This window comes from Vulpes vulpes, chromosome 16, assembly GCF_048418805.1.
Source record: "Vulpes vulpes isolate BD-2025 chromosome 16, VulVul3, whole genome shotgun sequence".
Classification (NCBI taxonomy): Eukaryota; Metazoa; Chordata; class Mammalia; order Carnivora; family Canidae; genus Vulpes; species Vulpes vulpes.
The window spans coordinates 66,786,930-66,807,134 of NC_132795.1; the positions used below are offsets into that span (position 1 = coordinate 66,786,930).

General features: G+C 40.1%; 1 protein-coding gene across 2 annotated transcripts in view; it reads right to left on the reverse strand.

Moving 5' to 3' along the window:
• Positions 1–2,795: 2,795 nt before the first annotated feature.
• MRPS9 (mitochondrial ribosomal protein S9) overlaps positions 2,796–20,205 on the reverse strand; it is a 62,480-nt gene continuing 45,070 nt past the window's right edge. For both annotated transcript variants that reach the window (XM_025992382.2, XM_025992383.2), the window contains 6 exons: positions 14,337–14,422; positions 13,426–13,501; positions 10,815–10,980; positions 9,150–9,258; positions 5,665–5,834; positions 2,796–3,949 (listed from right to left, as the gene is read on the reverse strand). In XM_025992382.2, the coding sequence (XP_025848167.1) occupies positions 3,858–3,949; positions 5,665–5,834; positions 9,150–9,258; positions 10,815–10,980; positions 13,426–13,501; positions 14,337–14,422 (699 nt within the window). In that variant the 3' untranslated portion in view covers positions 2,796–3,857. The remainder of the gene's footprint in view (positions 3,950–5,664; positions 5,835–9,149; positions 9,259–10,814; positions 10,981–13,425; positions 13,502–14,336; positions 14,423–20,205) is intronic.

Genomic DNA, 20,205 nt, shown 5'->3' on the forward strand with positions numbered 1-20,205 from the left:
CCAATATGAAGGGAGGAAACTGGGACTGGGAGGGCAGCAAGACCTACTGAGCACACAGGGCCCAGATGTCCACCAGCACAGGGAAGGCACCTGCAGCTTCCTTCTCCAGTGCCCCCGGGCACCCCAACTTCCTCCCTCCTCCACCGTCACTGCTGTCTCTCCAGAGCAGAGGCTTGGCCTTCTTCCTGCCGTACATCCCTCCGTGCTGATTCCAGCCGTGTTTCAAATGCCCCCCCCCCCCCCCCCCCCGCCCCAGGTAGGAGCCAACCAAGACAGCCCTCCGCATGACCCACCCTCCAGGTTACAGCCCCTCCTTTCCAGCTGTGTGCCAGGCAGCTTGACTCTGGTCCCCAAACACCAGAAGCTTCCAGCCAGCCCCTCTTGTATCACCAGCCCCTCTGTGGCCAATTGCCCTTCCCATGCTGGCAGTTCTCTGCGTTACCAGCTGCCTGCTAGTTCTCCTCCTTGGCATGTGCCCCTGCCTCTTGCAGCCGGCCAGTCCCCCGGCCCTGCTCAGGGCCGCTCTGGAACATTCCACACACCCACCCCTGCTCTGGTCACCTTGCCCAGTCCTTGAGTGTGACTGTAGTTGAGTCCCTCCTGTTCAGCAATAGCTGTGATCTTCCAGAGGTAGAGATTTTCCCTTGCAGCCTGTGGGCTCTCACAGGAGGCTGGACGCACCACTCGGATTCTGTTGTTACAGGCTGACCCTTGTACAACGTGGGGATTTGGGGGGTGCCGATACCTGTGCAGGAGAAAATCTATGCAGAACTTCTGACCCGCCCCAAACTTAACTACTAATAGCCTACTGTTGACCGGAAGCCTTACCCATGACAGTTTAACACATATTTTATATGCTACATTTATTATATATTCTTATTTAAAAAGCTAGAGGAAATGTTAAGAAAATCATAACATACATTTACAGTACTGTACTTACTGGAAAAGACATCCACATGTAAGTAGACCTGTGCAGCTCAAAGGTCCACTGTATAACCTAATAGCTAAAATATTTGGGTCCCAACCCTCACTGGAGGACACACACCAACTCAGGGGCTCCCCGTGGGCAGCAAGCACAGACACACCTCCATGACCCAGCGGGCTGCCACAAACCGGCGCAGCACCTTCCCACCCCGCCCTGCCACAGGTTCTGGTCCCCTGAACACTCTCGGGCTTGCCTTCTGCTGGTCTCTCTCCTGCTGCCGGAGTCTGCACCCCCACCTCCTACCCCACTCCTGTCTCAGCCACATCTCCCGTCCTTCAGGGTCCTGGCCTGTGGCCTGATTCCTGGCTTTCCCACAAGGCTTCCTCCGTGTCGGCTTTTCCAGAGAAGCCCCGGCAGCACTCGCTCGGTTCGCCCTGTTCTGCCTGATCCAGAGAACGCGGCAGGTGCTCGCCAGATGCTGGTGGACCAGCGTGCCCACCTACGAGACCGCAGCGGCCCTGCCGCACAGGGCAGGACCACTTGGCTGCTCTCCATCAGGGGGATGGAGAGCACACTCTGACAGGGGCCAAAAAGAACCTGCCCTAACTCCACAAGAGTGCCTGCCATGTAGAAAAAACCAGAGCACACGTTTTCCATGATTTTGTCTGAGATGAATAATGCATTGGGCATGATGCAGTGACATGTGTGCCCTCCTATTCATCACGTTACTGTGTGGTTTAAAGATGTGAAGTGTAGGGATCCCTGGGGGGCGCAGCGGTTTGGCGCCTGCCTTTGGCCCAGGGCGTGATCCTGGAGACCCGGGATCGAATCCCATATCAGGCTCCCGGTGCATGGAGCCTGCTTCTCCCTCCGCCTATGTCTCTGCCTCTCTCTCTCTATCATAAATAAATAAAAATTAAAAAAAAAAAAAAAGAAAAAGATGTGAAGTGTATGCACATGTTTCAGAACTTAGTAAATTTGTTTAAAAATCTAGACTACGAAATCGGTACTAGAGAACTCCCTACAGAAAGGTCAACTGAACAGAGGGTCTAATTCTTGAAGTATTGCATTTATTAAGACAACTGTATTAAAATGGACTTAAAGCACCCGTCACCAATTACCTTTTTCCCCTCAAAAACCTACTGCAAAATTAGAATAAAGTTAAAATCGAAGTTTCTTAAAGAACTTTAGAAACTCTGTAAGCAACTCAATTTAACACTTAGCTATGACTGAGGAGACCAGCTGTTGGCTAAAAACCCGTGTGTGGTCTTTCAGACCTGGTGCAGGCAACTTGAGGCTGTCCCCACTGCTGCCAGGCACATGGCTAGTGCATGGCAGTCTCTGGGGGACCTGCAGTCCAGGACTCCGCACCTTGGCCCCACCCTCGCTCTTCTGCCTGTGTGAACTCCCGGCCTGCCCACCTTCATTCAGAGCCTCGTAGCTCCTTGCTCAGGACCTCTGCTGAGCCCTCCGTGGGCTGGGGAGCTCTCTCTTCGCCTGGGTTAGTCTCTTGTTTATACTACAACAATAAGCGATGACAGACTTAACTATTAATTTCATTTGGCTTTCTTGAGGTAGAATTGACAAAGTTGTAATATATTTAAAATGTTTAATTTGATGATTTGATATACAGTAGTCCCCCCCCCCCCCCACCCCTTATCTATGGTTTCAGATACCCATGGTCAACCGCAGTCTGGAAGTAAATGATCCTCCTCCTGGTCTATCAGAGGGTCAGCAATGGCCTGCCGTCTCATCTTTCTTCTCATCTCATCACGTCGGCATTTAATCATCTTCCACCATCATGAGAAGGGTGAGTCCAGCACAATAAGGGATTTTGAGATACCACATTCACATAACATTTATTGCAGTATACTGTTAAAACTATGCTTTATTATCATTGTTAATCTCTTACAATGCCTGATTCATAAATTTGATATCATAGATACCTACATATAGAAAAAAGGCCCCATGATGTACAGGGTATGGTACTATCTATGGTTTCAGGCACCCACCGTGGTCTTGGAACAGGTGCCATGGATGGGGGTGGGGGAACTACTGTATATACTCAGGTTGTGAAAGGGTTCCTACCACCAAGTTAATGAACTCATCCATCACCCCGCCTTTTTGGGGTGAGAATGCTCCATTTCTACCCTCTGAGCAAATTTCCGTTATACAATACAGTATCATCAACCATAATCACCACATTAGATCCTCAGAACTAATCCATCTTCTAGTTGAAAGCCTGTACCTAACTTGGAGGGCATTATACTCAGGGAAATAAGCTGGATGAAGACAAATGCCACATGGTATCACTTCTATGTAGTGCCTTAAAGCTGAACTCCTAGAAACAGTAGCATGGTGGCTGCCAGGGACTGGGGGAGATTGTCTGAATCCACTCCTTGGACACTTGGCAGCTCAGCCTTCTCTGGCTCTTGACAAAGACACTCACACCTTACTTGATTATTCTGAACAAGCATTCTCTCCTCTCATTTTGGAAAGTATTTGTAATAGTGGCCGTGTGGGAAAACAAGAGAATCCAATCCAGAGAAAGGAGTTCTCTCACTGGGATTAGTAACGTAGCTCTGGGAGGTCCCTTCGCTTTGGAGGCTGGGCCTTCTGGTCTGCAAAACGAGGTTACTTGACTAGATGTTGTTGAATGTTCCTTTCAGATCTAATATGCCAACATTCTATGAATCATACTTCTAAAACTACCTTCTGAAAAAGTTTAAAAAATAAAGAATGAAGTTAAACATGTTTTTAAAATTATGTTTACAAGGTAACCTTTACAAAGCAGCATTTAAAAATAAATCATCTCACAACTCAAGTGCCTGATGGTGCTGCCCTTACACTGGCCAGCAAATATTTATTGTATGCCTTCTGCATGCCAGGTACATATACACTGCGTTTCCTCTCCTCGCCTGTGAAAGAACACTCAGCGCTTCTTCCAGGTAAACTTTCTGCGGGCTCCCTCTTGGCCTGGCTTCTTCCGTTCTTTGACGCGTGGATCGGCAGTCAGCAGTCCAGCTGTGGTGCAGAAAGAGAAGCCTTTATGAACCATGAAAAATGCACGCAGCCTAGCAGGAAAGCAAGCAGACCTGTAATAATTTACCAGCCTGGTATAAATCTCATGACAGCACTTTGCTCTCACTCTTTTAGGAGTGTTCCCCCATTTCGGAGACAAACACCAGCTACATTGTTTGAGTCTGTTCTTCTCCTATGAGGGCTGTGGTTCCTTATAGGTTTTTAAGCCTGTTCCACTTAAGATAAGTCTGCTCTTGTGTGGGCAGCCACTATTCACTGAGACTGTACTTACACTGCCTGCTTATTATTAAAGGTATGAAAGTTCTAACTGGAGATTCAAGGTAGAAAAGAAACAGTATCTGGTGGAGTAAGAGAAAGTGTAAGGACACTGTAGATTAAGAACATGAATATACAAACATACACATACAGTATGATTTATCAAACCCATCTGAGGAAAGAAATTTCTGGAAGCTTTCACTCTCCTAATCATCAAGAGCGATTATGATTTCTAGGCAACTGACGAGTTACTCCAGCATATGCCCCAAAATAACATGCCCCCGTGGTGGCTGGAACCACAGATTTCAAGAATATTAGTGATGAGAAACCTCTTACACTGCTTTTATAAATACGTAAACAGACCATAGTTTTTCCTTGTCTTTTTTACTCTTCCAACACTAGCACTTCTTTTCCCTGCAGACAAGGTGTGGGTATCTTATTAGGAATATCCGAATGGCCATAAAGCAAGGGCAAACTTCAATCACTCATATATACATTAAGTTTTTTAACTTACTTGTCTTTAAAAGGGCACAGAATAAATATTTTGGACAAAATGCTGACTAGACTTGTCTAAATTCTCATTTAAATTACAAGAAGAGTTTATTATGTTTCAATATGCACACTCGCAATATTGTGAAGGTCCTACAAATTATCAGAATGACAAGACATGAATCCTACCAAATGGTGAGTTATAAGCAAATGGATTTTTAAGAGACTTAAAGAATCAACCAGCCTCAGCTGCAAATGGTGCCCACCTGCAGCATGGTGTCAGGATGGTAGTGGCTCCCATGGGAGGGCACGGGGCTCAGAGGTGCTAAGTGACTCGCCCAGTCACAGCTGGTTAGTAGCACCCGTGGCGCTTTCTTCCCTCCGGAAACAGTTCAAAGACAGTCTTCACTACAACTCCCGTGCTTTATAATAAGTGCTTAAAGCAGTGCCCTAACAGACAAACCGATTGTATATTCTTGCAGACTCTTGTAGTCATGAAGAGATGACAGAATCACCCAGCAAATAAGACAACATACAATTAATTTAAAGTCACATCACACTAGAAAAATGGAAATCGCCAATGTTGGAAAGCTACTATACGGACTTCATCATCACATCAAATCGTTCCAGGTTTCTGTGATAAAACAATCACTGACTGAGCTGTTACACACAACAGAGCAGTGCTGGTTAACCTGGCCAAGAGGTTAGGTTGTAAAGGGCCAAAAGAAACCTTCCCTGACGCTGGGAGGGCCTCCTTTTCTTTTTCAAATTCAAATTCACTTCACAGAAATGAAAACTGAAAAGCACTGTATGGTTCTGGGGCATAAAAAGGGAAGCCAAGCACACTGCAATGCTATGTATTTAACTGAGTATGTTCTGATTTCGCTGCGGGGACCAGCGAACACTCACAGATCATGCAAAAGACAACCCTCCCACACCCCTGCAACTCGTACCTTGTCTCATCCACTCAACCTCTTCCTCCGTGACGAAACTGCACAAGGCTCTCGCCACTGCCAAGCGAATGGCTCCAGCCTGCGACGACCGCCCGCCTCCCGAGACAGTACAGGTCGTGTCATGTTTTCCAAGCCGGTCGAGGAAGTGGAAGGGGAACATCAACTGTTCTCTAAAACACGTCACACGGAAAGGTAGTTTACTATAGAGATTTATAAACTGTTCACACTCTCAACAATTATAGAAAGCATATCAGGCATGCCAGCACTCAGACTTCACAGTGCTGCCGGTACTGGGAAGGCTCTGCGGACAGCCACGTTTCTTCTTCTTCCTCTTCTTGGAGAAAGCAATACAGACTCTCTCACTGTTGATCCAATAGCTTTTCTCTCATGAGAACCCTGTGAAGCTTGCAAATAACCTTGTAAAGAAGTCTCAAAGCTGGGAAATGCCACTATAACCAGCTGAACCTCCCTGGATTCAGTGATCAATTATCAAATGCCATTAGACTCACTAAACAAAGTGTACCATAATGTATGATGCTCATCCTGACGTGGTTTTTACAGTTCCTAGAAATACATTCAACTCCTACCCGACCCCTGCCCCCTGAAACACCTATTCCTATTACTGGTTCTTGGCAGTAGTGGGCAGGGTCCCACTACTGGTCTGGCGCCAGGAGACACACTGCACAACCCCAGCCAGTCCTGCTCCCCTCAGCAGCCTATGCCTGCGTGGGCCCCACGGGCACCCAGGATTAGAGAATGGAACACAGAATGTGGCCCCGGACCTTCTCTTGCTCAACCCAGCAAGTGTCTGTTGAACACCATTTATGTACCAGGTACAAGCACCACTGCCTTTGTCAAGTATGTTGATCTTGCTATTTTGCCCTAATATCTCTACTGAATATTTAAAAGCCGATTCATACTGGATTTACTTGCTTTATCTGACAGTGTAGCTTTCTAGACCCCAAATAAAATTTATTACACCACAGCGATGCTGAAAGATAGATACGGACAGGATATAAAAGTGTTATTCCTCGGGATACACAGGCAAAATAATCACATGCAGAAAGATGGAGAGAACCTTTTCTCTGAACGAGACCTTCCAAGAACACAGTAACTGGAATCTGCAAGAGTGCTATTTCAACAGGGAAGTTGTTTCAATAGGAATGAAACAACAAACACAGGCCTGAAACAACATAAATCTATATTGCTTTGAATAAAGCAACCAAATAAAAAATAGGAATGTTATAAAAATAGTGCTATTTAAAGTAATAGCCATATTATCATAATAACTAAAGAAAACTTAGAGAATGATAATATAATTCCAGCATTTCACTTTTCTAGCAGGGAAAGACAGCCCAAGACAGAATCTATGGGATTATCTCACAGACGTGTGTGGGGAGGGGGGGTGTCTCTGTGTTTTCTGATATTGTTAAGTGGTTAGTGACGTAAGTGACATTACTGAGTAGCTCTAGTCACCCACTTGTTTGGGAGCTTAAACACTTACCTGTCTTAATTCCTAAAATTCTACGATTCCTTAACAAATGCTTATATAAAGAACTATAGACAAATTCAGGGAAAAAACACATTCTATAATCTACTCCAGATACACTAGAGTGACTGAGCCAGGGTGGTCAAGGCATGATAGGACCACCAAGAAGGGTCTGGGCAGTTGGAAAGTTGGTGCATACTAAGGAAGAAAACTTAGTTTATAGGTAGGTGTGACCCGAAGAATAACAGTCAAAAATGGTTATATAGAGCTAACAATTTTAATTAAACTGGACTACAAACAAATATGTACAAAAAACAGTCTTAATCTGCTCTCAGGCATCTCAGATGGAATCCTGAGTTTAAAGAATCAAATTTATTTTACTCTTTGTTATCTAATCAAAGTTATTTTGAAAAAAAAATAAAACAGTCTCCTTTCTATCTTCTCTGAACACAACTCCTTATGATAGCATTTGAAAAGCAAGTAACTTAGCGTACATACAAATGCATACTCTTTTTGATTCTCAGTTCAGCTATCTTCCGACTGGTCAGTGGTCACCTCGCTGCTGAATCTGTAAGCTCCTGAGCTGCTCCTGCATGATGAAAGGCCAGCCCAGGGCAAGCACAGCTACCACCAATCCCTACAACCACTTTAAGATGATGAGATGGCCTGGGTGCCCATTCCCACACCAAGACTCTCCTTAGGCTTCCTATTCAGAGAGGAAGTTTCTAGATGATAGAAATAGTATCTTACATAGCTCTGATATCTTCACAATGGTCAGAACAAGACTGTGCACACAGACAGTCCTTAGTAAACACCTGATGAATTCAAACTGAAAAGTTCTAAGGATACCATTTAATTATGAGATCAAGCCATAACGAGATTTGTGGTTAAATCAGGAGTTATATCTGAAAGCAAACTAACAAGTTATTGGTCAAATGTTATTCCTCCAAGCAATTTCCAGTGCTGAAGTTCTGGGTCTCTCGCTGGCTGTTCTTAAGGGAAAGAAGAACTTCCTCTACCCATTTCCCTGTGAGAAGGATGGCAGGATTTGTCCACTGCATTTGAATGGCGTTAATTCCTTGACACAGGCACACAACCAATAATATAAACATATATTTTCTGAAGTCATTTTTCAGTCCAGAAACTTGCCCATTAACAGGGTCCCCTTTTCTTACATAAGCACTGGGATCAGCAGAGTTTCGGCCCCTTTTCAGCTTAAATAGCACACTACACATTCAGCAAACAGAAGGATTAAGAAGGAGGGCATAATCATGCAGAACCTGTGTTACCCATGGATCATGACAGTAACTACTAGAAAAAGAACTGTCTCTAAAAAAGGCCTGCAGATAGTGCCTCACAGAGATCGAAGATGAGTGTATTCAGAGGACTTGAATTAGTAATACCTACTTATGATTAATGTCGATTTCTCCATGGGTTACAAAGTCCAAAAAATAAAACTGCCATATTTGGCACTGGGAACTAAAGCCTGATGAGCTCTTATTTTAACACATCAATGTCAGGTTTCTTTGCTTGCTCAATATGTAATCAATTTCCTCTGAGGAGGAAAATATCCAGAGTGTAAAGCAGACTTTTTCTAATATTTATGGTGGTAAGGGCCAAAGTAGTTTTTTGTTGTTCTGTGCACGTCCACCTCCCAACTAGGGAAACAGAAGATGTGGTAATCTACTTTTCTTTCATTTCGGCATAGTCTGCATTTTAGAATGTAAGCTACATCTAAAATATTCAACTTACAGTAGGATCTGATGAAAAGAAAAGGAAGATTCAATTAATGAGGAATTCCAAAAGCTGCTTTTTCAAAATCTGGGAAACCAAAGAGAGTTTAAAAAAAGAGAGATAGCTTCCTTCCAGCTAGTTTGATTTAAATGAATTATACTGGTAAAGAGAAACAATCATTCAGACATATATAATCAGAAAATCACAAACCTTTTTAACATCAAGTATAAAGACAAAGAGCAATGCAAAACCAGAAACTAACCTGTCTTGTGTCACTGGGAAGTAAAGAAGATAGTCAATTCCATTTACTTTTATTCTTCCACTTCCATGCCCATAAACAATTGCTTCTGCTTTTGCACTCTTTCTTTTACCTTTGTAAATATAAAATTTCTATTAGTCAAAATCTTAAAGGCCAATGTTCTGAGATAGGTAAAACTACACATTAGATTCTTTCCCTAGATGACTATGTATTATTACACTGTACGTAGGAAAGTTCTGTGAGTATTACAAGTCAAACAAGAATAAAACAGGTAAACTAAACCATAATTTGATATAATAGAGCTTATTATGGGGTAATTCTGTTCCCTAACTCCATTTTAGGAAAACCACAATGATTTAAAATTAGTTTCACGGCACCTGGGTGGCATAGTCAGTTGAGCGTTTGCCTTCAGTTCGGTCATGGTCCCAGGTCATGGGATCAAGCCCTGCGTCCAGTTCCTGGTTTGGCGGGGAGTCTGCTCCTCCCTCTGCCCCGCCCCCTGTTCATGCTTGTGCTCTCTCTCTCTCCAAAATAATAAGATCTTAAAAAAAAAAAATTAGCTTCAATGAGCAATGACATAATTCATATTTATTTACATTACTTTAGAAAAACAACCAACAGTGTTTATTTTTTTAAAAGATTTTATTTATTTATTCATGAGAGACAGAGAGAAGCAGAGACACAGACAGGTAGAGGGAGAAGCAGGCTCCATGCAAGGAGCCCAATGTGGGAATCAATCCCGGGACTCCAGGAACACGCCCTGGGCCGAAGGCAGGCGCTAAACTGCTGAGCCACTCAGGGATCCCTGTGTTCGTCTTTTATAATCAATAAGAATATATCTAATCATCAAGTAACTTTTAAAAATATATGAATAGTATGATAAAATTGGTAGAAATGGAAGGAATCCCCAGGAGAGGTCTCATTTGTTTGAAAACATTAGTTGAAATGCCAAAGGAAGGATGATCAATTGTTAAGAGTTGCAGGTTTATCATTTAATAGGTCAGGCCTTAAAAGCTGCATCACAAGGAATGTCTCCATGGCTTTAAGGAAGATGTGAGGTTGAGGACTTAGAAGTTTTCACATTTCGGAGTTCCAGTATCTGACAAGCAGATTCCCTGAGCATTTTCATTTTACATAGGAAATCTTTTTTTTTTTTAAAAGATTTTATTTATTTTTGCATGAGAGACATGGGGGGGGGGGGTGTGCAGAGACACAGGCAGAGGGAGAAGCAGGCTCCATGCAGGAAGCCCGACATGGGACTCAATCCCGAGTCTCCAGGATCCCACCCTGGGCCGAAGGCAGCGCTAAACGGCTGAGCCACCAGGGCTGCCCGGAAATCTTTATTATAAACACTTTTTGTTTCTGCCAGTTGAAAATGTGAAAATGAAAATAAAAAGATTTAACATAAATCTGTAAAAATAAAAAGTGCTAGCAAGATGGTGTATGCACACATCCACATTTTTTCTTGGGACATAAGAAGGTTCAGATTTTTAAAACATTCAATAGAGTCTTAAAAATCAGAAAATCCAATGTAGCAGTAGCAAAAAAAAAAAAAAAAAAAAAAAAAAAAAAAAAATCAAATGAATATCAGGGAGTGAGAGCAAATAAAAATAATTGTCATTTCTCAGTTCTCCCTATATTTATCTTCTCTCCACAGAATGTCATTACCTTTGCTGGTGCTGAAGGCCATTCCTTGCTCGTCATACTGCACAGGTTCAATCAGTTGTTTTTTTGATTGAACAGTTACACTCCTACGAAATCTCTGCACAAATTCTTCTTCAGAACCACAGTGCAGTGTCAATAACCTTTCTAGCAGCCGAATAAACTGTGCATACTGCAGACAATAAAATAAAAATTCATTAGAAGATGCAAGTGTAATTGCATTTGCTAAATTTTTTTCTATTTTTGTATACTTGATCTTTCCAATGTTGCTTTTCTTGATGAATTTTGACAGGATGACACTCCTGCACCTTCATGCTGCTTTTATAACAGCATGCAGATGCTGTACTTCCCCTGTGTATCCCTCAGTGCCCAATCTTTTCTTTTGAGAAACAAAAGAGACTTACCAAGCAAAGAAAAATCAGCTTCTCTGTATTGTCATTACAAGAAATTGAGATTTAAGTTCATTTTAAAAAAATATTTAGATGATCTTCAAGTGTAATTTCTACTCTTTTATTAACTGGATCGAGAGGAGGTTTAAAAATAATTTCCTGTTAAGTTATGTATAGTAAAATGGGAAGAGTTTGATTTTGAGAAAATGTACCTCTTAAATTATATTTCATAATACATTTGGCAAATATATCTTTAGCTGTTCAAGCTGTGTTACTTTAATGTTTATGATTTCCTTTAAAACCGAACAATCAAGCTATTTAAAAATTCAAGAGATACTTGACTTAAAGGGCAACCTCTTGAAATAAATTATCCCTGCTACTCTGTGCGTTTTTTTTAATAGTTCTCGAACATGTGATTAGAAAGTAAACAACTTGGTATTAACCCCTTAAAATTAGACGCCAGAGTAATCATTCTAAAGTGTTTATGCAGAAGGAGACAACTAATACTCAAGATCCTTAGTTAATGTAGAGTGTGAAACCCAATTTTTGATAACCTTATTTGTGTTTTTGTCAACCCTGAAAATCGTACTCCTCTTTGTCACCTCTGACTTTATCGTGAACATCTGCCATTAATAATTTGAAATGTGGAAACATCTCCACAGTAAGTTTAAAAAAGCCTGCTTCGGTTACTCTTCTTTGTGCTGTTACAATAGAAGAGAAGGGCATTTTCTAAGTAAGGGTGACAGACTTTGCCACCTGCAGTACCTGGACTGATAACAGCTCTGTTCTTGCCCTCTGTTTACAGGCCTGTGCCCTCTGCTGTCAGTGGTTCTCTCAATTCCACCGCACACTTGACTATGAACGTATGGAGGGATACTTCTTAGTAGGGCATGGCCTTTCTGATAGGCTAGAGGTAAGGTTTAAGAAGTCTTCGCCTCCCTCATCTTGATACCAGTCAGTAGCTTCAGGATTTCTTCTGCTATCCAGTGCCCCAAAGTACAGATGACTATCATCTACACATCTACTGTCAATGTATATGACATACACGTATAGTTGTGTGTATGTATAGAAAATGTATATATTTGGTCTTCCCAGCTGCACACTTGTAAAAAAGTCTTTGGGCTATGTTTTTTTTTTTTTTTTTTCATTTTGAAAACAACAACAAAAAGCAAAAAGGCAAACTTGTATTATAAAAATCAAAGCAGCCAGAAAACATAGGAAACAATGAAATGATGGGTTCAATGAAGAAGCAAAGAGAGATTTTTTCAGTTAGATCCAAATGCAGCAATAGAGACTTGGCAGTTAGGATATTAGAAATTAACTCCAGATCTACCGCTCACCAAATGCCTGACACCTTGTTAAGCAAATTGCAACGTTTCCAAATCATTAATTTATCCAATATGTTAAATGAGAAAAAGAGCAATTTAAGTACATGACTTAAAATCAACACGGGTGGCAAGGTACTAACAATGTTAGCCAGTGCCATGGAAGAAAAAAACCCTTCTTGGAACAATTTGTGAAATTTACACTCAAATCTTCTAGAAATAATCTAAATTTAGAACATCAACATGTTTAAAACATCAAATTTCCTCTGATAATATTGGCATATATTAGAGCATTTAGCAAAAGAACACTCCAATTAAAACCTAAAGCAGGGGGCACAAACTTTATAGGGTATAAGACTCACCTTGGGAGCTTGTTAAAAATACGAATTCCTGGGTGACAACCAGGTCTGAATCTTAGGAAACTACATTTTCAAAGCAGTTTTCTGGCTGCATTTCAAGTGACTCTGACATGGGTGGGTCTGCAGATTCTAAGACGAAAAATGCTGCCCTTCTAGATACTACACACGAGCAAGCCAGCGAGCAGCAAATTGCATAAAGACGACCATGTGCTCCATTCTTTTTCTACTTAACCTCCTTATACTCGTCATTATTAGCTTGTAAAATTAGCTATCTGCTTTACTGAAGGAGATGAAAAATGACATCTGCCACACTTCCCTAGAACAACTGGCAGAGGACACAAGGGCACTTACACAGGAGGATCTGGAGACTAGGCATGTCACCCTCCTGACCGCAATTCGGCCCTATGGCAGAGATCAACTATAAATATGTTTTAGAAAGGAACACCTGCCTCTAAGAAACATTACTGTGACGATCCTAAATACAGCAATTGTCTGCATTCCTGTGGCACAAGGTCCCCTTAAATTTAAAAGATTAATTACTCACATCTTGATCTGACAGTTTTTCCACTAACATTTCTTCTAGTTCCTCCTTAATCAGCCATCTGCTGTCAATCAGGTCTCTGTTAAAATATCACATATATTCTCTTTTAAATTAACCATGCAATTAGAGTTCTAGCACAAAAGATCCCACATATAGTAGCGATTCTTGATTGGGAAACAAATTTTTGTATTCTAGAGCATTAAGATTTCACCCAAATCAACTATTTTTGAAAAGTGTTATTTAATTCCCTCATTCTACTTTAGAAAAGACACCCAGTGTAGGAAACGTTTTGTTGGAGAACTTAAACACATTATTGTGGAACTCATTTGATACACAAAGCTACCAGGTTTCTTAAAAATGAACACTGCACTTATTTTTTGTTATTTACTTCAAAGGAGATGTTATGGACACAAAGTTGTTCTGTCAGTGGACTAAAGTAAGAATAAAATCCAAATAAAGAGCTAGCAGTTGTTATGTATGACCTCACCAAGAGATTCTTGAAGACCTGTGTCTTCTAAGTAAGAAGTTGAGTGCATTACCAGGCCAGGCTGACAGATCTAACCTATCACTATGTGTCCACTGGAAGTCCAAATCTTAACATTACATGGCTTAATTATTTCTGCCATTTCAGTTAATAAGCAGCTATATAAACAAAAATTCTGAGGACATCATCTTCAAATATAAGTGCCATTTAATACATCAATCTGGAATGAAGTAACATAAAGATAACACCTGTAACATCTACTTCCTCCCAAACAAAAAACTCAACTGTTATTTGACCCATAACTTTAATCATCAATGCTGAAGTAAGGAACACATTTCTAGGCTTTAAGTATGCCTAAAAAACACGAATGATAAGTGGCATGTTTTTCGTTCAAATTTTTCACATATTTTAATGCGAGAGAAGAACTTACTTGGTTTTAGTTTTTTCTGAAAATAGACCTTTGGCTTGCAACTTATTCTGACGTTTTTCTACTTCTAGTAGCTTTCCATATGCTTCCTGTGGCAAATAAAATATACACGCTAAAATAAGAGCTATGGCACATTATGACTTCTACTTCCTATTTTCCCTGTGAGCATCCCACATTTCAGAAGGGACCTCCTTACAGAATCTAGCTGCACAACAAATAATACTGAAAATAGTTTTTAATTATACTACTTCTCACTCAAACAAAAGGATGGTAGAGAGATGCCTGTGTGGCTCAGCAGTTGAGTGTCTGCCTTTGGCTCATGGTGTGATCCTGGGGTCCAGGGATCAAGTCCTGCATCTGGCTCCCTGCATGGAGCCTGCTTCTCTCCCTCTGCCTGTGTCTCGACCTCTCTCTGTGTCTCTCATGAATAAATAAATAAAATCTTAAAAAAAAAAAAAGGATGATAGAGTAATTTCAATGAGAATTTAGTATATGTAATGGTACAGGTTAACTGATTTTTAAATAACTCTGTAAGAAATTTACTCTATAATGAACTCTACAAAAACACTCCAGTGAGGTTGGTAAAAACAAAAGAAAGCTATGAACTATTTTCCTTTAAGTTCCATAAACTGGACCAAAAATTTTCCTGTCGTAATTCATACAGCAATATATACTTTAAATTTAGGGAATTAACCAGCAAAGTTATGTTCCTCACACCATATTAGTCTATATCTTAAAAAGTTTTCTATTATATTTATTTTTTATTATTTGATTTCTTCCCATTAATTTACTTTCTAACAAAGTCTGTAAATGTATGCCACTTGTTAAATTGTAACATAAACAGGGGGGAAACTGCCATTTTGTTAGAACTTGTAAAAAGCAATAATCTGGCAATGAAGAGTATCAATAAAATACGTTTTGCAGGAAATGAAATTACAAAAGTAGAATCATGCAAATTGTCTCCCAGATTTTTGACTGAGCAAATTTTAATTGAGGACTCACATCCAGTACATATGAATTAACTTATAATTTAACATAATCTACCATACTGGTACCTAATGAGTAGACATTTTCAAAGGATGAACCAGAGACGATACAAATAACATTTTTTCTTGCTGATCATGCCATCTTCCAATCTCATTAGCTACTGTCAGATAATGAAGACACAACTTGTTACTCTAGCCATGTCCATCCATATCTCAAACAGTCTTAATAATTTCAAATTTCTGAGGGGCAACTTCTTGTGGGCTTTGATTAAACTACCATATATATCACAGGGTCTATGACAATAGTTTGTTCTAAGAAAAGGTGAAGTGTCCCTTTGCACCAGTCTCTGTATGCACCGGTATGTATACATTAACAGCATGCATGAGTATCTCAAAGTGAAACCATTACCAGTTCAGTAACTGTAAAGGGAAGTTTCCAGGGCAGTGGTAGCGGCAGCAGCAGCAGCAGCAGCAGCATAGAAGTGTAGAAATGGTTTGAAATGTAATTTCTCAGGCCCCAAACCAGACTTTCAGATGAGGAACCTCTGGAATGGGGGGGGGCAGTGATCTGTTTTAATGATGACCCCAAGTGACATACACTAAAGTTTGGATCTAAACATCAGAAGTAGCGCAATCCCTGGGTGGCTCAGAGGTTTAGCGCCTGCCTTTGGCTCAGGGCATGATCCTGGAGTCCTGGGATCAAGTCCCACATCAGGCTCCCTGCGTGGAGCCTGCTTCTCCCTCTGTGTCTCTGCCTCTCTCTCTCTCTCTCTCTCTCCCTCCGTCTTAAATGAATGAATGAATGAATAAATAAATAAATAAATTACAAAAAAATAAAATAAACAGCAGTACCGAGAATCTAGTTCAACATAATATAGCAAAGGGAAAAATTCAGTTAATTCTATTCTAGTGTCCATATTAAGTGTAACAATCTCTATAACGATATTCCAAGTACATCCATTGCCTGTAGAAAACTACAACTGTCTACCCAAAGAAAATAAACATGAATGTGAAACATTCACATATAGTATGTATATCTGCTACTCAACTTAAAATTTTACAATTTATCTCCCAAGAATTGGCAAGCCTCATTTGACTTTTAACTCATTTTAAAAGGCTAAGTAAGATACTGGATTGTGACTCCAACTGAATACCATATCAGAACAATTTCTGTGTCTGTTTCTAGAAAGCAATTCTCAAATGCTCTGAACAGGTAAAATAAAGGAAGAAATAACAATCCACAAGACGAATCCTGCCCTACTTGTACAAAGCAGACCGACACAGCACAAGTGGCATCTCTCTTGCACCTGGCACCAAGCTGTCAGCAGGTCGACCTCAACCACACTGCTATACCTTGGGGCTCTGGTGAAGGAATAGCACCAGTCTCTCTGGTCTGCTCCAGAGCCTGGACGTTCTGAGGGTACGTAAATCAGAGATGTCGTATCTTTCAAATCCAACTAAAAAAAAATATGAATCTAAGAGACCACCACCAGCAGTAATAAGCTTGTAAGGCTTCCCCAGCTTGTAGGGCTGTTACTTTCTGGAATAACTATGGCAAGTAGAAAATAATAGTAATAACAGAACTGCCTCATAGTCCATTTTAGTCCATGTGTGGACTACTAAAGTCATCATCATTTTCCAGTGACTCTGGACAGACTTTTAAGTCCATACACTTCTTCACACACATTTTTTTTCATCATGCTATTACCTTCCATGGTTATATTTAGCTCCATAATCATTTTTAAACAGTGGAAGTGAAATAATCAGGAAAAAATGTGTACGATGAAAAACCCAACCATGAATAGTACATGTCAAATTTTAAACATGGTCAATTCTATTCATTTACAGCAGATGCTTACACTTCGGTGGTTGTAATCCAACGAATTACATAATTCTCATTAAGATACCCTAACCATTTCTTTAAATAGGAAAACGTGTCAAGTATTTAGCACAGTACCTGACCTATAGTAATGGTCAAGAAATAACAGCGGGGGGAGATATGGCTTTCAAGAGTCTAACAAATGAAACAATTTTACTGGTGTACCGTTTCTACTTATTCTTTCTCTTTTATATAATAAAACCACTCTAGAGATTCTATCTTGGTTAGTTAAGGACAACAGTTCTCTAGAAAGTAGATTCTATAGCTTCAGCTCCTTGAAGGGATGTGTACTAACCTGCATCAAAAAAATCCCTGAGGGTATAAAATATGCCAGGAACTGTCAACATCACAGATTATCACTGGTAGCTTCTGGTATATTGTTAAGTTTCCACTTAATTTTTAAAGGACACTAGAGAATTAGTGTGACCCCACCTACACTAAGTTTATATACTGTATTTAATAGTATAATTTTCAAATATGACAGGAATAACCCAGATGTGAAATGCTGAATCATTAATCACAGCTATGATTAATATTTCATAAAATCAAAGCAAGCCTATCCACCCCTCGTGTCATCAGATTTCCATAATGTATGAGTCAAATTTAGAAGGTGCCTAATTTGAAAATACCAGATGCTCAGGTTGCAGAAAAGGGATGCTTAAACTAAACCCTTCCAAGAGCATGAGCAATATGATTTTTGGTATCTTTCTAAAATCTGTTTTGGCTATATTAATCATGCAGAAATTCCAATTTTAGGAAGGGTAAACAAATAACATTTCTTGGGGTGGTACAGGAAAAGTCAACTATATTTTGATACTCAAAACATACAATAATAAACGAATAGTAATTATCATCTTAGATACTAGTTAAATAACAGAAAACTAACGGACTTAAAATACGTATTTGTCAAAAAAAAAAAAAAAAAATCACAGAAAATCAGATTTCCTAAGTAGCAATCTTCTCGATTGTTTGGCTATTGGCATATACAATGAAATAAAATGAAATAAACATAATATATAATTTACTTATCATGGTTATTGTTATTTATCTAATGTTTCAAGAGACATACTGCTATCACAGATCCTTGCTATCACTTAGTGAAAACAATATGCTATATATATAGTCTTAATACAGCATGCAAAGATTTGTCAGTACCGCTCTGTACCTTTTTAAAAATCAGCATTTTGCAGTTTTAAAGGAGTTATTTCATAATACCTCATTGTGAGAAGGGTTACTATTTAAAATTTCATTTTTAAAGATAAAGGCACTAAACTGAAAGTTTTCAATATTCACTACAAGGTTACAAAGACAATGCAAACTACATAAGGATTTTGTGGCACTAAGTCCCCAGGAATTTTGCTTACTGGAGTCTGGAATCTTCACATAGTCAAGATGCTTCTGGGGTTGCTCTTCTCATGCTTTATGAACACAGAAGGTTACTTAAGTCATTTAAAACAAACCAGAGAATTTCTAAATAAGCCAGCCTTCTTTCAAAAGGCAAATGAATGCTGTTTATGTGTAAATTATCAGGATTAGAATTAACTTGGGTTTTCTTTCAAATTTTAACTTTTCTTTTCACTTCAGCAGTATAGTTTAAATAATATATAATGATCTACTTATTTAATTTCAAACTTCTTTGGGTAGATTTCATCTGTGGCCATGTAATTCCTTTAATTTACAGAAATACTTTGAAAATATTCCATTGTTTACTGTAAAACGAGTCCTAAAAATGAGGCTTTTATATGATAATCACGGATGCAGTAAAAACTGCATCTATAAAGAGATGCACAACCATATCATAGAAATTGGGGTGAGGGAGTTTGTGTAAAATTTCAGCAAATGCCTATGATATCTGAAAACTGATTTTTTCAATGTCTGTACAGCCTTTCACAAGCATTAGTTTCATGGAAGATTAAAAGGTGCCCTGGAGGGGCACTTGGGTACCTCAGTGGTTGAGTGTCTGCCTTTGGCTCTGGTCGTGATCCAGAGGTCCGGGGACTGAGTCCCGCATCAGGCTCCTGCTTCTCCTTCTGCTTATGAATCTGCCTTTCTCTCTGTGTCTCTCATGAATAAATAAATACAATCTTAAAGAAATTAAATAAGATAAAATAAAATAAAAGGTGCCCTGGGTACAAAGGGTTCTGTGACTGGATGTAGTAGGTTACTGCAACAGGCTTCTTTACTGCTGGACTTTATAATGCTATCACATAGCTCCTAGGACATGTTTTCCTAGGACACAATGTGTGGCACTGCCAGCTCACTTTGTGGCAGAACCTTTTTCATGAAAAGTATTTTATAACCTGTGTTTCTTAGCAAACACTTTGGGAAAAGCTGCAGTGGACATGACTGGACTTCACGAATCATGGTTTACAAAGGGTTCCCACTTCAGAGTCAAACTATCACCTCTTGTAATGAACTTTAATCTTCAATTCGCTTTTAGTGAATGAATTTAAAAATTTTCAAAAACATGTATATAATGAGTAAACCTGAATTAATGTTTTTCCTACAATTAAAGGCCCTGCCCATACTCAACCATGACTGGCCAGGTTGTAAATGTCTTGCTCATGGGTATAGCCTTCCTCATCACCAGCATAGCCGGCTTGGGCAGGCTCCGGATGTGGACAAAGGGTATCCCCCCCCAATCAAGCTGGCAGGCCCTAAGGGCAGACAGATCACCCCTCAGGCCTGTCCCTTGACTGCACACACACAGTTTTCTCCCTCATCTAGACCAAGGCTATTCACAGCTCACTTGTGCCATGGCATAGCGTTTTCTTTTCTGCACATACACATATTATCCTCTTTAAAAATTCTTTCCATTCCTTTACACTTTGGCTCAGTTGTTTCAAGAAGCTTCTCTTCTTCTGCCTCTGTTTCCTCCTTCTGCTCCTGAAATCCTAAGCTGAAAATCTACATCATGCCTAAGAAGTATACAAGTTCTACTTGTCACAGGGCTCTTAAGGAAATGGACAGCCATCCATTTTGGATGAGAAAAGACAGATGAGCCAGT